At 46.9% G+C, this 22,545-nt stretch overlaps 1 protein-coding gene across 1 annotated transcript in view; it reads left to right on the top strand.

The window, feature by feature from the left end:
• LOC144485340 (NACHT, LRR and PYD domains-containing protein 3-like) overlaps positions 1-22,545 on the top strand; it is a 62,543-nt gene extending 39,998 nt beyond the window's left edge. The window contains exons 9-12 of the mRNA XM_078203538.1: positions 158-328; positions 4,324-4,494; positions 16,219-16,386; positions 22,407-22,545. Coding sequence (XP_078059664.1) covers positions 158-328; positions 4,324-4,494; positions 16,219-16,386; positions 22,407-22,494 — 598 coding nt within the window. The 3' untranslated portion in view covers positions 22,495-22,545. The remainder of the gene's footprint in view (positions 1-157; positions 329-4,323; positions 4,495-16,218; positions 16,387-22,406) is intronic.

Here is a 22,545-nt window from a genome sequence, read left to right as displayed (position 1 = left end):
TCACTGTCTCCATCTCCTGGTGTCTCTGTCTAACTGCACCCAGTTAGAATACTCATTGAATGTCCCGCGCTGTACATTATTATTGTTAATGATCTTATTCTTAAAAACACTGTGGATTTACCCTGATTCCTGTTATGTTTCTCTCTCTGATCTCCAGTCTCTATGGTAACGCTCTCACAGATTCTTGTGCCGAGGACCTGGCCTCTGCTCTCAGTACAAACCGCTCACTGATAGATCTGTATCTGGGTGTCAATAAACTGGGAGATTCAGGAGTGAAACTGCTGTCTGTGGCTCTGAGGAATCCGGAATGTAAAATACAGAAACTGCAGTAAGTAGCAGACTGTGTGAGATTGTGTTTATAATAACTGAATATTCAACAATATAATTTCACCACTGGTATTTGTATAAAAAACACTGCCCATTACTATTGGCGTCAGTTATGAATCAGGAAAACTGCTTTTCCTCTGACTCCTGTTGCTTCTCTCTCTGATCCCTGAGCAATGGGATGTCAGTCCCACAGATCCTTATATTGAGGGAGTGGGGGAATAATGTTATGGTTCACGCTCTGAGGTCCAGTCATTGGCAACTGCAAACTGTATTGAATTTCTACCTTCGGGTGTGCTGACTCTCAGAATCCCCAACCTGATCCAATCTCATGACTTCATATTATAAGATCCGACAGCTTTGACAAATCAACAGAAAAGGCAATGAGGGACAATTCGCCTGGGAGCAAAGGTCGCCAGTCACAAATCTGATAGGTTTGTGGTCACAGCACAGCTGATGTAACCTATATAGTTTTGGTCACCTTATGAACGTATTTTATAAACATTTGAGAAAATGTTGGCTTGAGTCTTTCATGGCATGCCAGGCTTATCTTATGAAAAAATATAGAAATTATTCGTCCGATACTCACTGCAATTGGGACGAACCACGGCTGATCATGGTCGGCAGGGTGGTAGAGCTGTTAGCACTGCTGACTCAGAGCGCCAGAGACCCGTGTCAATTCCGGCCTTGGGTGACAGATTGTGTGGGGTTTGCATGTACTCTCCGTGTCTGCGCAGGTTTCCTTCGGTTACTCCAGTTTCCTCCCACATGCCAAAGATGTGCACGCTAGTTTGAGCGGCGATGGTAAATTGACACTTCATGTCAGGGGGATTTGCAGAGTTAATATGTAGGGTTACTGTTATAGGGCCTGGGCGGGATTGTTGTTAGTGAAGGATTGATGGGCCGAATGGCCCACAGCTTGTCTGGACTTGCAGAATCTCACTGGCTGTCCTGTCTGGAGACAATACACATCTCTTTAACCTGTGCTTAATGCTCCCTTCACTCACACTGTTTGTACCTTTAAGACTTGGTTATCTGTAAAGACTGCATTCCAGTCATTATTCTGTAAATTGAGTTTGTGTCTCTGTATGCCCTGTTTGTGAGCATTTCTACACTCCACCTGACGAAGGGGCAGCGCTCCGAAAGCTAGTGGCATTTGCTACCAAATAAACCTGTTGGACTTTAACCTGGTGTTGTTAAACTTCTGACTGTTCCTAACCCAGAGCTCCATGTGACCAATGATGAACACACAAGCACCAGGTTTTGGACTCAGCAGCAGAGTCTCTCCTGTGCCCATCCATTCACTCACTCACTCTCTCTGGATCCACAACCCATCTCACCATCAGCGATTGCCCACCCAGCCTCCAGGTCTCCCAGCTCCAGCACTGCATCTTCCATTGGCATAAGGATGACACAATCCAGACACTGTCACTCTTGGCTCCTTCTCTGACGCTCTGTGCCCTCTTCTACAAGCACATATATTTCCATTGTTACTCACCCATCAAAGACACACACAAGCCTATGATGCTGCCAGGCTGCCCATCATGGGACCACCAGGATGGTCACTCAGTGTCGGCAGTGCAGCAGTCATCTCTGACTGACCGGAACCCTTCACAGAGAGGCTGACATGTTCCTGAAGATTGATGCTGCTGTCTGGACATTGCCAGTGTCTGGGTGGAGATGTTCTTTCCACCATTCCTCTTTCATCCTTATTCACATATCAGCCTGTAAGTTTAACGCTCACCTTGTCAGAACATATCAGGTTATTGATCCTTTGCCTCACTGCAGCCACGTGCTGCCTGCTCTGGCCCTCGGCAGTTTCTATCCAGCCTTGCTTGGGTTGATGTGACAGGTCTCCTCCTCCACTCCTGAGGGAACAGAACCTCCCTCCAAACCGATATAGCCTTGAGAATTTCCAGCGAATTGGGTTTAATCTGCCTTCTGCCATTTCAGCCCTTTGTTCATTAACCAGGGCTCCCTCACTGCTCCCTTCAGAGCCTTTAAAAGTGCCGCTGGCTGCCTTTAAATCTGGTGCCAGCTCTGCCTGAATGGGGCCTTCCCCTGCAGCCAGTGGTTAAGCTCTGGAATGCACAGGGTTTTGGGGGAAGGTGGGGGGATGACACTTAGTGAGTTGCTCATTCGGAGAGTCAGTGCAGACACGATGGGCCGAATGGCCTCCGCCTGCTCTGTAACAATTCTGTGATTCTGCCTGTGCTGCCTGAGTGGACGGATTTCCCGAACCTGTCAGACATTAATGTGCCTGTTTGGTTATATGTGGAGTTGGTTAGTTCATTTGGTTTGGTGTTTAGAGTGTGATGTAGAATGATGCTAAATCTGAGGGTTTGGTCCTCTTACCGGCTGTGGGGTTCATGGAATCCCATCTCCTCCCATTGCCGCACGTTTATTAAATTGTATCCTTGAAGCTACATGTAACAAATTGTCTCTCTCTCCATTGGAGAGAAACACAAAGAACAAAGAAAATTACAGCACAGGAACAGGCCCTTCGGCCCTCCAAGACTGCACCCACCATGCTGCCTGACTTAACTAATACCCCCTACCCTTCCGGGGACCATATCCCTCTATTCCCATCCTATTCATGTACTTGTCAAGACGCCCCTTAAATGTCACCACCATATCTGCTTCTACTACCTCCCCCAGCAACGAGTTCCAGGCGCCCACTACTCTGTGTAAAGAATCTGCCTCGTACATCTCCTTTAAACCTTGCCCCTCGCACCTTAAACCTGTGCCCCCTAGTAATTGACTCTTCTACCCTGTGAAAAAGCTTCCGACTATCCACTCGGTCCATGCCTCTCATAATCTTGTCGACCTATATCAGGTCTCCCCTCAACCTCCGTCGCTCCAGTGAGAACAAAACAAGTTTCTCCAACCTCTCCTCATAGCTAATGCCCTCCAGACCAGGCAACATCCTGGTAAATCTTTTCTGTACCCTCTCCAAAGCCTCCACATCCTTCTGGTAGTGTGGCGACCAGAATTGAACACTATATTCTAAGTGCGGCCGAATGAAGGTTCGATAAAGCTGCAACATGACTTGCCAATTTTTAAACTCAATGCCCCGGCCGATGAAGGCAAGCATGCCGAATGCCTTCTTGACTACTTTCTCCACCTGCATTGCCACTTTCAGTGATCTGTGGACCTGTACACCCAGATCCCTTTGCCTATCAGTATTAACATTTTATTGAGGACTATGGCGACTAACACTGTCCACACTGCAACATCACCAACTTCCAGTTAAAATATCGATACATTTCCAACCATTATCTTCACAGAATTCTTACTGAGCACAATGAGGCCATTTGGCCCATCGTGTCTGCACCAGCTCACCAAATTAGCATTAGGAATTTGAGTTATTCTCCAGCGTTTTTCTCGTATCCCCGCTCATTCTTTATATTCAAAAAATCATCTAATTCCTTTTCGACTGCTTCGATGCAGCCGACCTCCACCACACTTCCCGGCTGTGAATTCCAGACCCGAACCAACGGCAGTGTGAGAAAGGTTTCTCTCTCATCATCTTCAACCCCACCACACACTCCATTCCTGAGCCACTGGCCATCCCATGTCCCTCCCTGTGACTCAGGGTAAGGACATGGGAAATCTGTGCTCTTCCCTTTCACCATCATCCTTTTTGTCGTTTAATCAGTCTGGCACTTCCATTTCGTTCTTTCCTTGTCACCCGCCCATCCCCAGCTCCCTGTCACTTAAAACAATTTAATTCACCGCTATTTCCAATTTCTAAGTTTCGCGAATTGAACTGAAACTAAATCTGTTTCTATCTTCACAGATATTGCCTGACCTGATGAGAGTCTCCCAACATATTCATATTTCAGATTTACAGCATCAATATAATTTTGCCTTCTGTATCAACTGAAGTTGTGTTTCTTGAATGTCCCGCGCTGTACATTATTATTGTTAATGATCTTATTCTTAAAAACACTGTGGATTTACTCTGATTCCTGTTATTTTTCTCTCTCTGATCTCCAGTCTCTATGGTAACAATCTCACAGATTCTTGTGCCGAGGACCTGGCCTCTGCTCTCAGTACAAACCGCTCACTGATAGATCTGAATCTGGGTCACAATAAACTGGGAGATTCAGGAGTGAAACTGCTGTCTGTGGCTCTGAGGAATCCGGACTGTAAAATACAGAAACTGCAGTAAGTAGCAGACTGTGTGAGATTGTGTTTATAATAACTGAATATTCAACAATATAATTTCACCGCTGGTATTTGTATAAAAAACACTGCCCATTACTATTGGCGTCAGTTATGAATCAGGAAAACTGCTTTTCCTCTGACTCCTGTTGCTTCTCTCTCTGATCCCTGAGCAATGGGATGTCAGTTCCACAAATCCTTATGTTGAGGGAGTGGGGGAATAATGTTATGGTTCACGCTCTGAGGTCCTCTCCTCCTCCTCAGATGTGCACAGCTCTCCCCGGACACAGCATCCATTGATTTGTGAATGGGGGAGAGTGAGTGGATGACAGTAAATGGAGGACAGAACATGGCGGTGGAGTCTCGCTGTTAGTAACAGATGTCAGTACAGTAGCGAGAGGTGAACTTAGTTCCAATGATCAAGATGCAGAATCAGTTTGGGTAGAGATAAGAATTAACAAAGTTAAAAGATCACTTGTGGGAATCTTTTATAGGCCCCGAACAATATTCAGAATCTCCGACACAGGAATATTAATGGGGTCTTGTAAAAACATTCTGCAATAATCACGGGTGATTTTAACATTCATGTACAAAGAAGAACAAAGAGCCATGCAGCACAGTAACAGGCCCTTCGGCCCTCCAAGCCTGCAGCGACTCCTCATTCTTATTCAGACCCAGTACTTATTGCTCAGACGCAGCTTCTATTCCTCTGCTCATCTCCCGTTCCTGTTTCTATCAAGATTAACCTTGAACATTGGGAACGTGCCTGCTTCCGTCAACATCACTGGCTGTGCATTCGAGGCACCCACCACTCTCTATGTGAAAACTTTCCACGCACGTCTCCTCTAAACTTTCCCCCTCTTGCCTTCAAACTGTCCCGTCTTGTAGTTGATCTTTCCACCCTGGGGAAAAGACTCCAACTATCAACCATATATCTGCCTCTATCAGGTCACCCCTCAGCCTCCGTCTTTCCAGTGAAAACAATCAGAGTTTATTCAACTTCTCTTCATACCTTAGACCATATCTTCAGACCAGGCAACATCCTTGTAAACCTTTTTTGCACCTTCTCCAAAGAAGCCACATCCTCCTTGTTGTCTGGCGATCAGCACTGCACGCAATATTCCATGTTGGGCCCAACTAAAGTTTAATACAGCTGTAACATAACTTGCCAACTTTTATACTCGATCCCCTGGCCAATGAAGCAAGCATGCTGCATGCCTTGTTGACCAAGTTATCCACCTGTGTTACCACTTTCAGGGATCAGTGGACAAGTACGCACAGATCCATCTGTATGTCAATGCTCCTGTTATTTTTTTCAGACAGGGAAGGCTGGGGGACGACCATGTGGAGTTGTATCAAATTATAGAAATGAACCTTTCCCCTTTGTTTTAGGAGACAATAACCAGGGGCATAGATTTAAGGCATTGGGCAGGAGGTTCAGAGGAGAATGGAAGATGGCACAGTGGTTAGCATTGCTGCCTCACAACGTCAGGGACCTTTGTTTAATTCTGGCCTCGGGTGACTGCCTGTGTGGAGCTTGCATGTTCCCCCCGTGTGTGCGTGTTTCCGTCAGGTACTCTGGTTTCCTCCCACAGTCCAAAGATGTGTAGGTTAGGTGGATCGACCATGCTAAATTATCATTTCATGTCCAGAGATATGTAGTTTCAGTGGATTTGCCATGATAAATGTCCAGTGATAAGCGGTTGTGTGGGCCTGGCATTTTCGGACAGTCAGTGCAGAGTCGATGAAGCGATTGGGAGCCTTCTGCAGAGTGGGGATTCTATGGTTCTGTGGAAACGTTTTTTCACCCAGAGGGTGGTGGGAATCTGGATCTCACTGTCTGAAAGGGTGGTGGAGTCGGGAACACTCGCAACATTTAAGAAGCATTCAGACAAGCACTTGAAATGTCGCAGCAGACAAGGCTATGGAGCAAGTGCTGGTAATGGATTAGAATAGATTGCTGTTTGATGGCTGACACAGACACGATGGGCCGAAGGGCCTCTTTCTGTGCTGAAAAACTCTATAAAGGCCCAGGGGTTGGAAGTTATGAACCAGAACCTGAATTTTCACTGATTCCTGTGATTTCTCTCTCTCTGATCCCAATGCAGTGGAATGTCAATCACATTGACTTTTGTGCCCTGGGTGTAGGGGAATAATGTGACGGTGACTGAGGACCCGTTCACATGCTTACAGGGGGACACGCGTCACCCAGTCACACAACCCTTGATTTGTGAGGAAGAGTAAAGAGTGAATGGAGGCAATTGTTAAGATGCAGACCAGAAACTCCAAGGTGTTTTGTGAAGTTAGCCTGGACCCTTGGTTTTACATTTGATTTTGGCATTGATGAGCATGAGGTGTTTCACTCCAGGTATGAATGAAGTGACCCACTTGGATGCTTTTATCAAACACAGTTTATTTCAGAATGCAGTTAGAATATAACGACAAGAATTAGCATAACCTTCACCAATTGCAAGACTTAAACATGACACAGTATAACTCTTAACAGCTAGCTATCTCTGTTGTTCCAATATAAAGCAATACCCACAGACATACACCCTTCTCCAACATTACTTAGCACAAAAACAAGTAAGCTCACGTGATGCCGATTTCCAGCTTTTTACCACTTCCGGAGAGCCAACAGACAATTGTTTTCAGAGAAGGATGTCGCCTCCGAACAGTCCAACCGCAGAGAGGTAACCCCAGTCTCTGACAGCTTCCAACACAGCAACACTTAAACAGCAAAAACTCCAACTTCAGAGAGGGAAACAGCACTGCAGTTTGTATTAACTTCAAGCAGCTTCTGAAAGCAGAATTGAAACTAGAATGTTCTGTGAAAAATAGCTGTCCCTCAGTCACATGACATAACCTGTCAATCACCCGCAATCAAGCTCTACTCTGCCATCCCAGGGGAAACACTGAAACAACAGAACACTGCATTAGTTCAGATTAAAATCAACATGATGTCAATTATACTGCTTCAGTAACAATAAAGGAAACCGGCTACAGACAGCACGGTGCCGACAACATAACCTGCAGAGAAACATGATTAAAATAGAAACTAGAAGCAGGAGTCGGCCATTCGGCCCTTCGAGCCTGCTCCACCATTCATTTTGTTCATGGCTGATCATCAAATTCAATATCCTTCAATATTCAGTATATTTCTTCAAGACATAGTTTGTAACAAAATGTACATTCCAACACGTCCTTCAGCCGGTTCCATGTGACCGGTGATGGGCACACAAGCTCTGTGTGTTGCAGGCACCAGAGAGTCTCCTGTGTCCATCCATTCGACCGCACACTCTCAGCTCCACAACCAGTATCACAATCAGCGATTTCCCACACTATCTGCTGTTCTCCCAGCTCCAGCGCTGCTAATTATACGTGGAAGGATTACAAGATCTGGACGCTGTCATCATTTTTACTTCATTCCCTGACGTTTCGTGCTCTCTTCTACAGGCACATAAAGTTCCATTGTTACTCTCCCATCAAAGGCACAAGCCTATGCTGGTGAGAACCTGACTGACCATCATGTCTACACAGGGAAAGCCTCTTGCCTGTGACCATCCCATTCTCACAGTGCTAGAGTTATCTGACTAACTAGAACCCTGCAGAGAGAGGCTGACATGTCTCTGACAGTCGATGCTGCTGTCTGGGCATTGCCTGTGTCTGTGTGGGGATGGCCTTTCTACCATTTCACTTTCATTCTCATTCGACCCCATATGCCTCAGATTATATGCTATAAAATGCTTCACCACCTTGTCAGAACTTGGCAAGTTATTCATCCTTTTGCCTCATGCAACCATATAACCCACGGCTACTCAGGTCTCCAGTAATCTCCATCCCGATATACTTGGATTGATGTGGCAGATACTGTCCAGTCCTGAGAGAACAGAAATTTGCTCCAGACTCGCGTAGCCTTGGGGAAGAGTACCAAGTGTTGCCAAGTGCATCATTGAATTGAGTTTAACCTTTCTCCTCCCACTCCAGCCCTGTGTTCTTAACCAGATCTTCCTCACTGGTCTCTCCAGAGCTGCCGCCTATCAAAGTGCTGCCCGTGCCAGCATTGCCTGAACCGGGACTTCCCGCAGCGAGTGGTTAAGGGCTGGAGTTCACTGTCGGAGAGTGTGGTGGAGACACGTTCAGTTGAAAATTTCCAAAGGGAATTGGATTATGATCTGAATAGGAAGATTGTGCAGGGTTACGGGGAGAATTTGGGGGAATGACACTTCGTAAATTGCTCATTCAGAGAGTCAGTGCAGAGAGCATGGGCCGAATGGTCTCCTTCTGCTCTGTAACAATTCTCTGATTCTACCTGAGAGAGATACCAATGGCCCTTTGTGGACACTGGCTAAATTACCTAACCCTGTTGACACTGCAACATCACCAGCTGCCAGTGAAAATCTCCATACATTTCCAACCATTATCTTCACAGAATTATTGCGGAGCACCACGAGGCGAAATGTGTCTGCACCGGCTCACCAAACTAGGATTAGGAATTTGTCTCATTCTACTGCCTTCTCCTCGTATCTTTGCACATTGTTTCATTCGATTGTTCATCGACTGCCCTCTGTGATGTCTCGAATCAGCCTGCCCCCACCACACTTCCAGACTGTACATTCCAGACCCGTATCACTGGCATCGTGAAAAAGGTTTCTCTCTCATCATCATCAACCCCACCACACACTCCATTCCTGAGCCACTGACCATCCCATGTCCCTCCCTGTGACTCAGGGTAAGCACAGTAAGAAGTCTCACAACACCAGGTTAAAGTCCAACAGGTTTATTTGGTAGCAAATACCATAAGCTTTCGGAGCGATGCCCCTTCGTCAGATGGGGTGGATATCTGTTCTCCAACAGTGCACAGACACAGAAATCAAGTTGCAGAATACTAATTAGAATGCAAATCTCTACAGGCAGCCAGGTCTTAAAAGGTACAGATAATGTGGGTGGAGGGAACATTAAACACAGGTTAAAGAGATGTGTATTGTCTCCAGACAGAACAGCTAGTGATATTATGCAAGATCAGGGGGAAAGCTGTGGGGGTTACTGATAATGTGACATAAATCCAACATCCCGGTTTAGGCCGTCCTCATGTGTGCGGAACTTGGCTATCAGTTTCTGCTCAGCGACTCTGCGCTGTCGTGTGTCGTGAAGGCCGCCTTGGAGAACGCTTACCTGAAGATCCAAGGCTGAATGCCCGTGACTGCTGAAGTGCTCCCCCACAGGAAGAGAACAGTCTTGCCTGGTGATTGTCGAGCAGTGTTCATTCATCCGTTGTCGTAGCGTCACCAGGCAAGACTGTTCTCTTCCTGTGGGGGAGCACTTCAGCAGTCACGGGCATTCAGCCTTGGATCTTCAGGTAAGCGTTCTCCAAGGCGGCCTTCACGACACACGACAGCGCAGAGTCGCTGAGCAGAAACTGATAGCCAAGTTCCGCACACATGAGGACGGCCTAAACCGGGATGTTGGATTTATGTCACATTATCAGTAACCCCCACAGCTTTCCCCCTGATCTTGCATAATATCACTAGCTGTTCTGTCTGGAGACAATACACATCTCTTTAACCTGTGTTTAATGTTCCCTCCACCCACATTATCTGTACCTTTTAAGACCTGGCTGGCTGTAGAGATTTGCATTCTAATCAGTATTCTGTAACTTGATTTCTGTGTCTGTGTACTGTTTGAGAACAGAGACCACTCCATCTGACGAAGGAGCAGTGCTCCGAAAGCTTATGGTATTTGCTACCAAATAAACCTGTTGGACTTTAACCTGGTGTTGTGAGACTTCTTACTGTGCTTACCCCAGTCCAACGCCGGCATCTCCACATCACTCAGGGTAAGGACATGGGAATCCTGTGCTCTTCCCTTTCACCATCATCCTTTTTGTCATTTAATTACTCGGGCTCTTCCATTTTGTTCTTTCCTTGTCACCCGCCCATCTCCAGCTCCCTGTCACTTAAAACAATTTAATTCACTGCTACTCCCAAGTTTTAATTTTAGCTAATTGAACTGAAACTAAATCTGTTTCTCTCTTCACAGATGCTGCCTGTCCTGCTCAAATTTTCCACATATTTTATTCATATTTCAGATTTACAGCATCAATATAATTTTGCCTTCTGTATCAACTGAAGTTGTGTTTCTTGAATGTCCCGCGCTGTACATTATTATTGTTAATGATCTTATTCTTAAAAACACTGTGGATTTACCCTGATTCCTGTTATTTTCATCTCTCTGATCTCCAGTCTCTCTCGTACCGCTCTCACCGATTCTTGTGCCGAGGACCTGGCCTCTGCTCTCAGGACAAACCGCTCACTGATAGATCTGAATCTGGGTTACAATAAACTGGGAGATTCCGGAGTGAAACTGCTGTCTGTGGCTCTGAGGAATCCGGACTGTAAAATACAGAAACTGGAGTAAGTAGCAGACTGTGTGAGATTGTGTTTATAATAACTGAATATTCAACCATATAATTTCACCACTGGTATTTGTATAAAAAACACTGCCCGTTACTATTGGCGTCAGTTATGAATCAGGAAAACTGCTTTTCCTCTGACTCCTGTTGCTTCTCTCTCTGATCCCTGAGCAATGTGATGTCAGTCCCACAGATCCTTATGTTGAGGGAGTGGGGGAATAATGTTATGGTTCACCCTCTGAGGTCCTCTCCTCCTCCTCCTCAGATGCTCACAGCTCTCCCCGGACACAGCATCCATTGATCTGTGAAAGGGGGGAGAGTGAGTGGATGACAGTAAATGGAGGACAGGACATGGTGGTGGAGTCACTCTGTTCGTAACAGATGTCAGTACAGCAGCAAGAGGTGAACTTAGTTCAAGATGCAGAATCAGTTTGGATAGAGATAAGATTTAACAAAGTTAAAAGATCACTTGTGGGAATCATTTATAGGCTCCTAACAACAGTCACAATCTCCGACACAGTACACAGGAAAAATAACGGGGCCTTGTAAAAACATATTGCAATAACCACGGGTGATTTTAATCTTCATATACAAAGAAGAACAAAGAACCGCACAGCACAGTAACAGGCCCTTCAGCCCACCAAGCCTGTGGCGCCTCCTAACGCTTATTCAGACCCAGAACTTACTGCCAATTTGCGGTTTCTATTCCTCTGTTTGTCTCTTGTTCATGTATCTACCAAGATGCACCTTGGACATTGGAAACGTGCCTGCTTCTGCCACCTCCATTGGCAGTGCCTTCCAGGCACCCACCACCCTCTGGGTGAAAACTTACCCCACACACCTCCCTCCAAACTTTGCCCCTCTCACCTTCATCCTGTGCCCTCTTGTAGTTGATCATTCCACCCTGGAGAAAAGTCTCTGACTATCCACCATATTGATGCTTCTCAGAATTGTGGACACCTCCATCAGGTCACCCCTCAGCCTCCCTTTTTGTAGTGAACCAATCTGTGTTTATACAACGTCTCCTCATAACCTAACCGTCCTTGACCAGGCAACATTCTGGTAAACCTTCCTTGCACCCTCTCCAAAGCATCCACATCATTCTGGTCGTGTCGCGAACGGAACTGCAAGCAATATTCAAATGTGGCCAACTGAAGTTTCATACAGCCGTAACATAACTTGACAACTTTTATACTCGATGCCCTGGTCGATGAAGACAAGCATGCTGTCTGCCTTCTTGACCACCTCATCCACCTGTGTTGCCACTTTCAGGGATCTGTAGACTTGTGCACACAGATCCCTCTGTAGGTCAGTGCTCCTGTGGCTTCTTCCATTTACTGTATAAATCGCTCAGATTGTCAAAAGTTGAATAGAAGATTCGTTCACAGAATCTATTCAAGCAATTTCTTGGAGAAGCACGTTCCAGTGCCAATCACACAACAAGCTGTTTTAGACATGGTGATGTGCAAATGTGTGGCGTTTCCAACAAAAATAGATTCCTTTCATTTGGAGAAGAGCAGCAGAAGTGTTCCAGCCGTTGCTAATTCAAGGAGTGTATTAGATTAAGTGAAGATGTGGCACCGGGGTTGGCACTGCTGCCTCACAGCGTCAGGGACCCGGATTCATTCCAGCCTTGAGCGACTGTCTGTGGAGTTTTCACGTTCTCCCCGTGTCTGTGTGGGTCTCCTCCGGCTGCTCCTGTTTCCTCCGGCTGCTCCTGTTTCCTCCGGCTGCTCCTGTTTCCTCCCATAGTCCAAATAAACTGTGTAGGTTGGGTGGATTGGCCATGCTAAATTGCCCGTTAGTGTCCAAGATGTGTAGGTTAGGTGGATTAGCGGCCTAAATATGTGGGTTACGGGAACCCGGGCAACTGCAGATCTATTAGTCTGACATTGATGGTATGGAAATCCTATAATAATCCATAATAAAGGAAGTGATAACAGAACACTTCGAAATTAATGGCAGGATTAGACAGGGCCAACATGGATTTATGAAAGGCTGGCACGGTGACACAGTGGTTAACATTGTTGCATCACAGCCAGGGGCCCGGGTTCAATTCCAGCCTTGGGTGACTGTGTGGAGTTCCCACATTCTCCTCGTGTCTGCCTGTGTTTCCTCTGGGTGCTCCGGTTTCCTCCCACACTCCAAAGATATGCATGGTAGATGAATTGGCCATGGTAAAATTGCCCTTCGTGTCCCAAGATATGTAGGTTAGGTGGATTAGCCCCAGTAAATTAGTGAGTTTATGGGGAGCGGACCGTGGTAAGTTACTCTGTCAGTGTGTCTCGATGGGCCGAATGACGATTCCTACACTAGGGATTCTATAGTTGCATGATTCACACACAAGAGGTTATTAAATAAAATTGGAGCACGTGGGATTGGGAGGAATATACCAGCATGGACTGAGAACTGGTTAGTGGACAGAAACAAGGAGTTGGAATAAATGGGTTTCTTTTGGGTTGACAGCCTCTAACTAGTGGAGTACGGCAGGGATCAGTGTTTGGGTTTCAGCTATTCAGAATCTACATGAATGATATGGATGTGGGGATCAAATATAATATTTCCAAATTTGCGAATAATGGAAAACGAGGTGAAAATCTGAATTGTGAGGAGGATGCAAAGATGTTTCAAGGGGATGTGGAGAGGCTCAGGGAGGCTCCACAACTGGAGTAATGTGTACAGTGTTGAGCTCTTTACTTAAAAAAGGATAGAATTGTATTGGAACCAGTTCAGAGAAAGTTCACTCGGCTGATTCCTGGGATGGAGAGGTTTATTTTACAAGGAAAATGTGAGCAGATTGGAGCAATATCTATGAAAGTTCAGAAGGTTAAAAGGTGATCGCATTGAGGGGATGAGACAGGGTGGTTGCTGAGAGGCTGTTTCTTCTTGTAAGAGAGACCAGAACAAGGGGACAGATTTTAAAATGTAATTGTCAGTCCCTTAAGACTGAGATGAGGAGAAATTTATATTTTTAGATGGTGGCTGGTCAGTGGAATTCTCTTCCCTGGAGACTCGTGGCGGCAGAGTCATTGAATATATTCAAGGCTGAGTTCAGAATGATTTTGGATTGAGAAGTGAATCAAGGGTTACGGGGAAAAGAGTTGAGACTACAATTAGATCAGCCGTGATGGAGTGTGCTCGAGGGGCTGAATGACCTTCTGCTGCTCCTAGTTATTTTGTTCCTATCCCAATACGTCCTTCAGACTGCTCTCTGTGACCAGTGATGGATAAACAAGCTCTATGTTTTGTCCTCACCAGACGCTCTCCTGTGCCCATTCATTAGGCCACCCACTCAACCCATCTCACCAGCAGTAATTACCCACTCTGCCCCCAGGCCTTCCTGATCCAGCACTTCATCTTCCATTGGCGTAAGGATGGCAAGACCTGGATGTCTCCACTCTTCTTCACTCATTCCCTGATGATGTTTGCTCTCTTTCCAAACACAGAAACTGTTACTCACTCATCAGACACATGCACTAGCCCAGGGTTGTCCAACGTGTGAACCAAGGGGTGAATGTGACCCTCGAAGCCCCTCAATGCGGCCCCCGGAGCGAGTTTCCAGAATCTCACACACAGTTCAGTTTGAATGGAAGAATCTGCATGGAGCTGCTCCTCCAATCACATCCCGTTTCTTTCCCATGTTTGCTGCTGATGGGTTTTTGAGCCGATCTGCAGCAAATGTGGGAGAGAAACAATTTGTGATTGATGAGGATTAAACTCTAATAAACATCTTTATTTATTACTCATTATTGTGCTCAGCAAGTTGTTTCTTTTCATATCTCAGTTTAGTTTTTAATTGAAATTTCTGCTGTGCCAAACTTTATCATTCTGAAATTTACTCATCGGCCCCTTGAGTGAGAAAAACATTGACGTGTGTTTGCCCAGTGAATATGTTGGTCAGCCCTGCTCGAGCCTATGCTGGTGTCAGCCGAACGGACATGTCTCTGACAGTCAATGCTGCTGCCTTTGCATTGTAAGAGTTTTAACAACACCAGGTTAAAGTCCAACAGGTTTATTTGGTAGCAAATACCATTAGCTTTCGGAGCGCTGCTCCTTCGTCAGATGGAGTGGAAATCTGCTCTCAAACAGGGCACAGAGACACAAAATCAAGTTACAGAATACTGATTAGAATGCGAATCCCTACAGCCAACCAGGTCTTAAAGAGACAGATAATGTGAGAGAAGGCAGCATTAAGCACAGGTTACAGAGATGTGTATTGTCTCCAGACAGGACAGCCAGTGAGATTCTGCAAGTCCTTTGCATTGCCAGTGTCTGGGTGGAGATGTTCTTTCCACAATTTCCCCCTCATCCTTATTCACATATCGGGCTGTGCTGCACTCACCGTGGCAGAACACATCAGGACATTGATCCTTTTCCACTCTGTAACCACGTGTCTGAAACCTGCTCACCTCCCAGCAATCTCCATCCAGACTGGCTTGTACCGATGGGATAATCTCCTCCCATCCTGAGGGAACAGGACCTCCCTCTGAGCCTGAGCAGCCGGGAGGAGCCCCTCCAGGGAGGAATTAGTGATTGGGGGGAAACCCTTGCTCTGCTTTCTGACATTTCAACCCCTCATTCAATAAGCAGAGCTCCCTCGCTGCTCCCTCCAGAGCTGCTGTGTTTGAAAGTCCTGCTGGCTGCCTTTGGAGATGGTGCCAGCATTGCCTGAACCGGGACTGCCCCCTGCCCAGGCTGCCTCAGTGGGCAGCTCCCCCTGCCTGCCAGCCGTTAATTGTCCGCCTCTGACAATATCACCTTCATAACTCTGCCTATCCTGCCCACACGGACACACCACCCATTCCCAATCCCCATGCTGGCACTTCAGAGCTTCAGGTAAAATCACAGCCATTATCTTCAACCTCGCCACAAACTGCATTCCCAAACCACTGACCATCCCATGTCCCTCCCGAGCCACTCCGAGTAAGGACACGGGGATCCTGTGATTATGGTCCTGTCCCATCATCACTTTTATCATTTAATCACTCCTGTAATTCCAGTTTGTCCTTTCTTTGTTTCTTCCCCAGCCACCCACCGCTGTCACTTCAAACCTGTCAATTCACTGCCCGTTCCCAGTTCCAATGGAAGCTCAAACTTTACCCCTGTTTCTCTCTTCACATGTATTTAGCGAACCTGCTGAGCATTTCCAGTTTATTTATATTTCATTTTCAGCATTGAGTATTTCCTCATTCTACAGAAATGCAAGTTGTGTTTTTGGAATGTGTGATACAATACATTATTATTGTTATTAACAGTATTATTTAAAACACTGGGGATTGAGCCTGATTCCTGTTATTCCTCTCTCTGGTCTCCAGTCTCAGATCTAACGCTCTCACAGATTCTTGTGCTGAGGATCTCGCCTCCGCTCTCAGTACAAAACAGTCACTGAGGATTCTGTCCCTGGGATCAAACTCCTTCACAGATCAATCTGTCCCTGCTCTCCGCCGCCTCATACTGACCTGCAGGAGTCTGGAGGTGATCTGGTGAGTGTTTGTGTTAATTTTTAGTGTAACAATTAAAATATAAATGGATTTAAAATATAAATGGGCCTGAATCTTCCAAGCAGCAGCAATGGTAAGCAGATTGCCGGTATGTTTAAAAATTCTCCCAACCTGAAACTGCTGCATATTTCTCCCAGGAACTTCGGCACTGCGACCCTGGGAGCTCCATCAGAGCAGACAAGAGTCGGGGAAGAGAGAGCACACACCCTATTTACAGCACAGTGACCCCGGGGAGCTCCATCAGAGTAGAGTTGGGGAACAGACAGCACACACCCTATTTACAGCACAGTGACCCCGGGGAGCTCCATCAGAGCAGAGTCGGGGAAGAGAGAGCACACACCCTGTTTACAGCACAGTGACCCCGGGGAGCTCCATCAGAGCAGAGTCGGGGAAGAGAGAGCACACACCCTATTTACAGCACAGTGACCCCGGGGAACTCCATCACAGCAGACAAGAGTCGGGGAAGAGAGAGCACACACCCTATTTACAGCACAGTGACCCCGGGGAGCTCCATCAGAGCAGAGTCGGGGAAGAGAGAGCACACACCCTATTTACAGCACAGTGACCCCGGGGAGCTCCATCAGAGCAGAGTCGGGGAAGAGAGAGCACACACCCTATTTACAGCACAGTGACCCCGGGGAGCTCCATCAGAGCAGAGCAGAGCTGGGGAAGAGAGAGCACACACCCTATTTACAGCACAGTGACCCCGGGGAGCTCCATCAGAGCAGAGCAGAGTTGGGGAAGAGAGAGCACACACCCTATTTACAGCACAGTGACCCCGGGGAGCTCCATCAGAGCAGAGCAGAGCTGGGGAAGAGAGAGCACACACCCTATTTACAGCAGTGACCCCGGGGAGCTCCATCAGAGCAGAGCAGAGCTGGGGAAGAGAGAGCACACACCCTATTTACAGCACAGTGACCCCGGGAATCTCCATGAGAGCAGAGTCGGGGAAGAGAGAGCACACACCCTATTTACAGCACAGTGACCCCGGGAATCTCCATGAGAGCAGAGTCGGGGAAGAGAGAGCACACACCCTATTTACAGCACAGTGACCCCGGGGAGCTCCATCAGAGCAGACAAGAGTCGGGGAAGAGAGAGCACGCACCCTATTTACAGCACAGTGACCCCGGGGAGCTCCATCAGAGCAGAGTCGGGAAAGAGAGAGCACACACCCTATTTACAGCACAGTGACCCCGGGGAGCTCCACCAGAGCAGAGCAGAGTTGGGGAAGAGAGAGCACACACCCTATTTACAGCACAGTGACCCCGGGGAGCTCCATCAGAGCAGAGCAGAGTCGGGGAAGAGAGAGCACACACCCTATTTACAGCACAGTGACCCCGGGGAGCTCCACCAGAGCAGAGCAGAGTTGGGGAAGAGAGAGCACACACCCTATTTACAGCACAGTGACCCCGGGGAGCTCCATAAGTGTTAGTTGATTGTGGGAGTGAATGGGTTGGTGTGTCGCTGGATGAGTGGTTTGTCAGGGAGCTGAGGAGAGGTTCAAGGATTAGTTCTGGGTGTCTGGAGGGTGGTCAAGTTGTATTGTGTTGGGTTGGAGGGTTAATCAGCAGTTTGGATGGTGGCTGGGAGTTGGTAATGTTGTTGGGTGTCTAGTTAGATTTGGTTGCGTGGTCGGGGGTTGGGTTTGGTTTCTAGCTTTGGAGAGTCGTGGGTTGGGGTTGCTTCTTGAGTAATCAGTTTAAGTCAGAGATATAGTCAAGAATGTATTCAAGAGGCGGCTGCATATAGCACTTGGGGCGAACAGGATCAAAGGTTATGGGGAGAAAGCAGGATTCGGATTTTGAGTTGGACGATCAGCCATGATTGTGATGGATGGTGGAGTCGGCTTAAAGGGCCAAATGGCCTCCTGCTCCTATCTTCCATGTTTCTGTGTCAGGTCAGGAGAGGGTGGGACGGATGAGGCCAAGTTGGGAGGTTTAGTCAGATTTGTTCAAGGGCTAGTGGGAGGTAGTCGGGCGGGAGGGGAGGGAGAGATGATTTACGGGAGTGATAGCCTGTCAGGGGGAGATACCAGCAGCAGCCAGGCCTGTGACACCACAGCTGGTTCTGCTGTGGGACAGGGTTGGGCAAAGAGCAAGCGAGCAGTAGTAATCGGGGACTCGCTAGTTAGAGGCACAGACAGGCGTTTCTGTGGCTGCAATCGAGACTCCAGGATGGTGTGTTGCCTCCCTGGTGCCAGGGTCAAGGACGTCTCTGAGCGATTGCAGGACATTCTGAAGGGGGAGGGTGAGCAGCCAGAGGTCGTTGTACATATTGGTACCAACGACATAGGTAGGAAAAGGGATGAGGTCCTGAAATGTGAATGCAGAGAGTTAGGCAGAAGGCTAACGTGTAGGACCTCGAAGGTAGTAATTTCAGGACTACTATCGGTACCACGTGCTAGTGAGAGTAGGAATAGGAGGATTAGGCAGATGAATGACTGGCTTGAGAGCTGGTGCAGGGGGCAGGGATTTAGATTTTTGGATCATTGGGAGTTTTTCTGGGGAAGGGCTGATCTGTTCAAGAGGGATGGGTTACATTTGAACTGGAGGGGGACTAACATCCTGGCGGGGAGATTTGCTCGAGCAGCTCGGGAGCGTTTAAACTAGTTTGGCAGGGGGGTGGGATCCAAAGCAGTAGGGAGACAGAAGAGAAGTTTGAGGACAGCACGGAAGTTAAAGAGAGCACATTAATTAGTAAAGGCAGTGTCAGTAATCCTAGTACCAGACAGATCAGACAGAAGCAAGACAGAGAGCAAGGGAAGTCCAGATTAAACTGCATTTATTTCAATGCAAGAGGCCTGACGGGCAAGGCAGATGAACTCAGGGCATTGATGGGGACATGGGACTGGGATATTATAGCAATTACTAAAACATGGCTAAGGGAGGGACAGGACTGGCAGCTCAATGTTCCAGGGTACAGATGCTATAGGAAAGATAGAACAGGAGGTAAGAGAGGAGGGGGAGTTGCACTTTTGATTAGGCGAAAGCATCGCGGCCGTACTGAGAGGGGATATATCCGAGGGTTCGGCCACTGAGTCTATATGGGTAGAACTGAGAAATAAGAAGGGGGAAATCACTTTGATAGGGTTGTACCATAGACCTCCAAATAGTCAGCGGGGAATTGAGGAGCAAATATGTAAGGAGATTACAGATAGCTCCAAGAAAAATAGGGTGGTAATAGTCGGAGATTTTAATTTTCCCAACATCGACTGGGACAGCCATAGTATTAGAGGGTTGGATGGAGAGAAATTTGTTGAGTGTTTTCAGGAGGAATTTCTCATTCAGTATGTGGATGGCCCGACTAGAGAGGGGGCAAAACCTGACCTCCTCTTGGGAAATAAGGAAGGGCAGGTGACAGAAGTGTTAATGAGGGATCACTTTGGGACCAGTGACCATAATTCTATTAGTTTTAAGATAACTATGGAGAATGCTAGGTCGGGCCCAAAAGTTAAAATTCTAAATTGGGGCAAGGCCAATTTTGATGGTATCAGGCCGGAACTTTCAAACGTTAATTGGGGGAGTCTGTGGGAAGGAAGAGGGACGTCTGGTAAGTGGCACGCTTTCAAAAGTGTGTTAACCAGGGTTCAGGGTGAACACATTCCTCTCAGAGTGAAGGGCAAGGCTGGCAGAAGTCGGGAACTCTGGATGAGGGATATTGAGGCCCTGGTCAAGAGGAAGAAAGAGGTACATGACGTGCATAGGCAGCTGGGATCAAGTGAATCTCTTGAAGAGTACAGGGGGTGTAGGAGTAGAGTTAAGAGAGAAATCAGGAGGGCAAAAAGGGGACACAAAATTGTTTTGGCAGATAAGGCAAAGGAGAATCCAAAGAGCTTCTACAAATACATAAAGGGCAAAAGAGTAACAAGGGAGAGAGTAGGGCCTCTTAAGGATCAACAAGGTTATCTATGTGCGGATCCACAAGAGATGGTTGAGATCCTAAATGAAGATTCCTCATCAGTATTTACTTTTGAGAAAAGCATGGATGTTCGGGAACTTGGGGAAATAAATATTGATGTCTTGAGGAGTGTCCATATTACAGAGAAGGAGGTGCTGGAAGTCTTAAAGTGCATCAAGGTAGATAAATCTGTGGAACCTGATGAGATATATCCCAGGACATTGTGGGAGACTAGGGAGTAAATTTGAATCATCGATAGTCACGGGTGAGGTGCCTGAAGATTGGAGGGTGGCAAATGTTGTGCCTTTGTTTAAAAAGGGCTGCAGGGAAAAGCCTGGGAACTACAGGCCAGTGAGCCTCACATCTGTGGTGGGTAAATTGTTGGAAGGTATTTTGAGGGGCAGGATCTACAGGCATTAGAGATGCAAGGACTGATTCAGGACAGTCAGCATGGCTTTGTGAGTGGAAAATCATGTATCACAAATTTCATTGAGGTTTTTGAAGGGGTAACCAAGAAGGTAGATGAGGGCAGTGCAGTTGATGTTGTCTACATGGACTTTAGCAAGGCCTTTAACAAGGTACCACATGGTAGGTTGTTGCATAAAGTTAATTCTCACGGCATCCAGGGTGAGGTATCTACATGGATACAAAATTGGCTTCTTGACAGAAGCCAGAGGGTGGTTGCAGAGGATTGTTTTTCAAACTGGAGACCTGTGACCAGCGGTGTGCCTCAGGGATCAGTGCTGGGTCCACTGTTATTTGTCATTTATATTAATGATTTGGATGAGAATATAGGAGGCATGGTTAGTAAGTTTGCACATGACACCAAGATTGGTGGCATAGTGACAGTGAAGAAAGTTATCTCAAATTGCAACGGGGTCTTGATCAATTGGGCCAGTGGGCTGACGAATGGCAAATGGAGTTTAATTTAGACAAATGAGAGGTAATGCATTTTGGTAGATTGAACCAGGGCAGGACTTACTCAGTTAATGGTAGGGCGTTGGGGAGAATTACAGAATTAAAATATCTTGGGGTGCATGTTCATAGCTCCTTGAAAGTGGAGTCACAGGTGGACAGAGTGGTGAAGAAGGCATTCAGCATGCTTGGTTTCATCAGTCAGGATACAGGAGTTGGGACGTCTTGTTAAAGTTGTACAAGACATTGGTGAGGCCACATTTGGAATACTATGTGCAATTCTGGTCACCCTATTATAGAAAGGATATTATTAAACTAGAAAGAATGCAGAAAAGATTTACTAGGATGCTACTGGGACTTGATGGATTGAGTTATAAGGAGAGGCTGAATAGACTGGGACCTTTTTCCTTGGAGCGAAGGAGTTTGAGGGGTGACCTTCTAGAGGTCTATAAAATAATGAGGGGCTTAGATCAGCAAGATAGTCAATATCTTTTCCCAAAGGTAGGGGAGTCTAAAACTAGAGGGCATAGGTTTCAGGTGAGAGGGGAGAGATACAAAAGTATCCAGAGGGGCAGTTTTTTCAGTGTCTGGAACGAGCTGCCAGAGGTCGTAGTAGAGGCGGGTACAATTTCATCTTTTAAAAAGCATTTAGACATTTACATGGGTACGATGGGTATAGAGGGGGATGGGCCAAATGCAGGCAATTGGGATTAGCTTAGGGGTTTTAAAAACAAAAGGGTGGCATGGACAAGTTGGGCCAAAGGGCCTGTTTCCATGCTGTAAACCTCTGTGACTCTATGAGTGGGTCTAGTCAGATTGTGGGAGGTGGAGTATGGGGATCAGTGGGAAGTGATTGGGGGACTCGGGTGTGCTATTCAGGTATTAGCCCAGGTGGTGAGCTGTCTAACATTACCTGAGTAACTATCCAGGTAAACTTTGTGGATCTGTCCCAAGTATCTGACTCTAACTGCAGCAGGGGAGTTCCCCAATAGTAGTTAATACCTCTGGGACAATTCCCAGGTAGATCAGTGCGTCAGGACATCCACAGGGTCCCGATGCTCATCTTCGGATGTGTGTCTGGCCTCTGGCGATCCAGAGACCAGAAGATTTGTCCCATTAACTCCAGTCTCCTGTTATTTACTCTGTTGTTCAATCTGTTTAATTCCTGTTTCATTTTTAATCTGTTTCAGGCTGCGGGGAAATCAGTTCAGTCCAAATGGGAAGAGACAGCTGGAGTCGCTGCGGGAATCCAGACGGGGACTGAGAGTGACAGTGTGAACATTTCAATCTATAAACATTGCTGCTCCACCGGTTACAGTGAAATCCTGA

This window comes from Mustelus asterias, unplaced genomic scaffold (assembly GCF_964213995.1).
Source record: "Mustelus asterias unplaced genomic scaffold, sMusAst1.hap1.1 HAP1_SCAFFOLD_185, whole genome shotgun sequence".
Lineage (NCBI taxonomy): Eukaryota > Metazoa > Chordata > Chondrichthyes > Carcharhiniformes > Triakidae > Mustelus > Mustelus asterias.
Note: the sequence above shows the minus strand (reverse complement) of the source record. Positions and strands in the feature narration are given on the sequence as shown.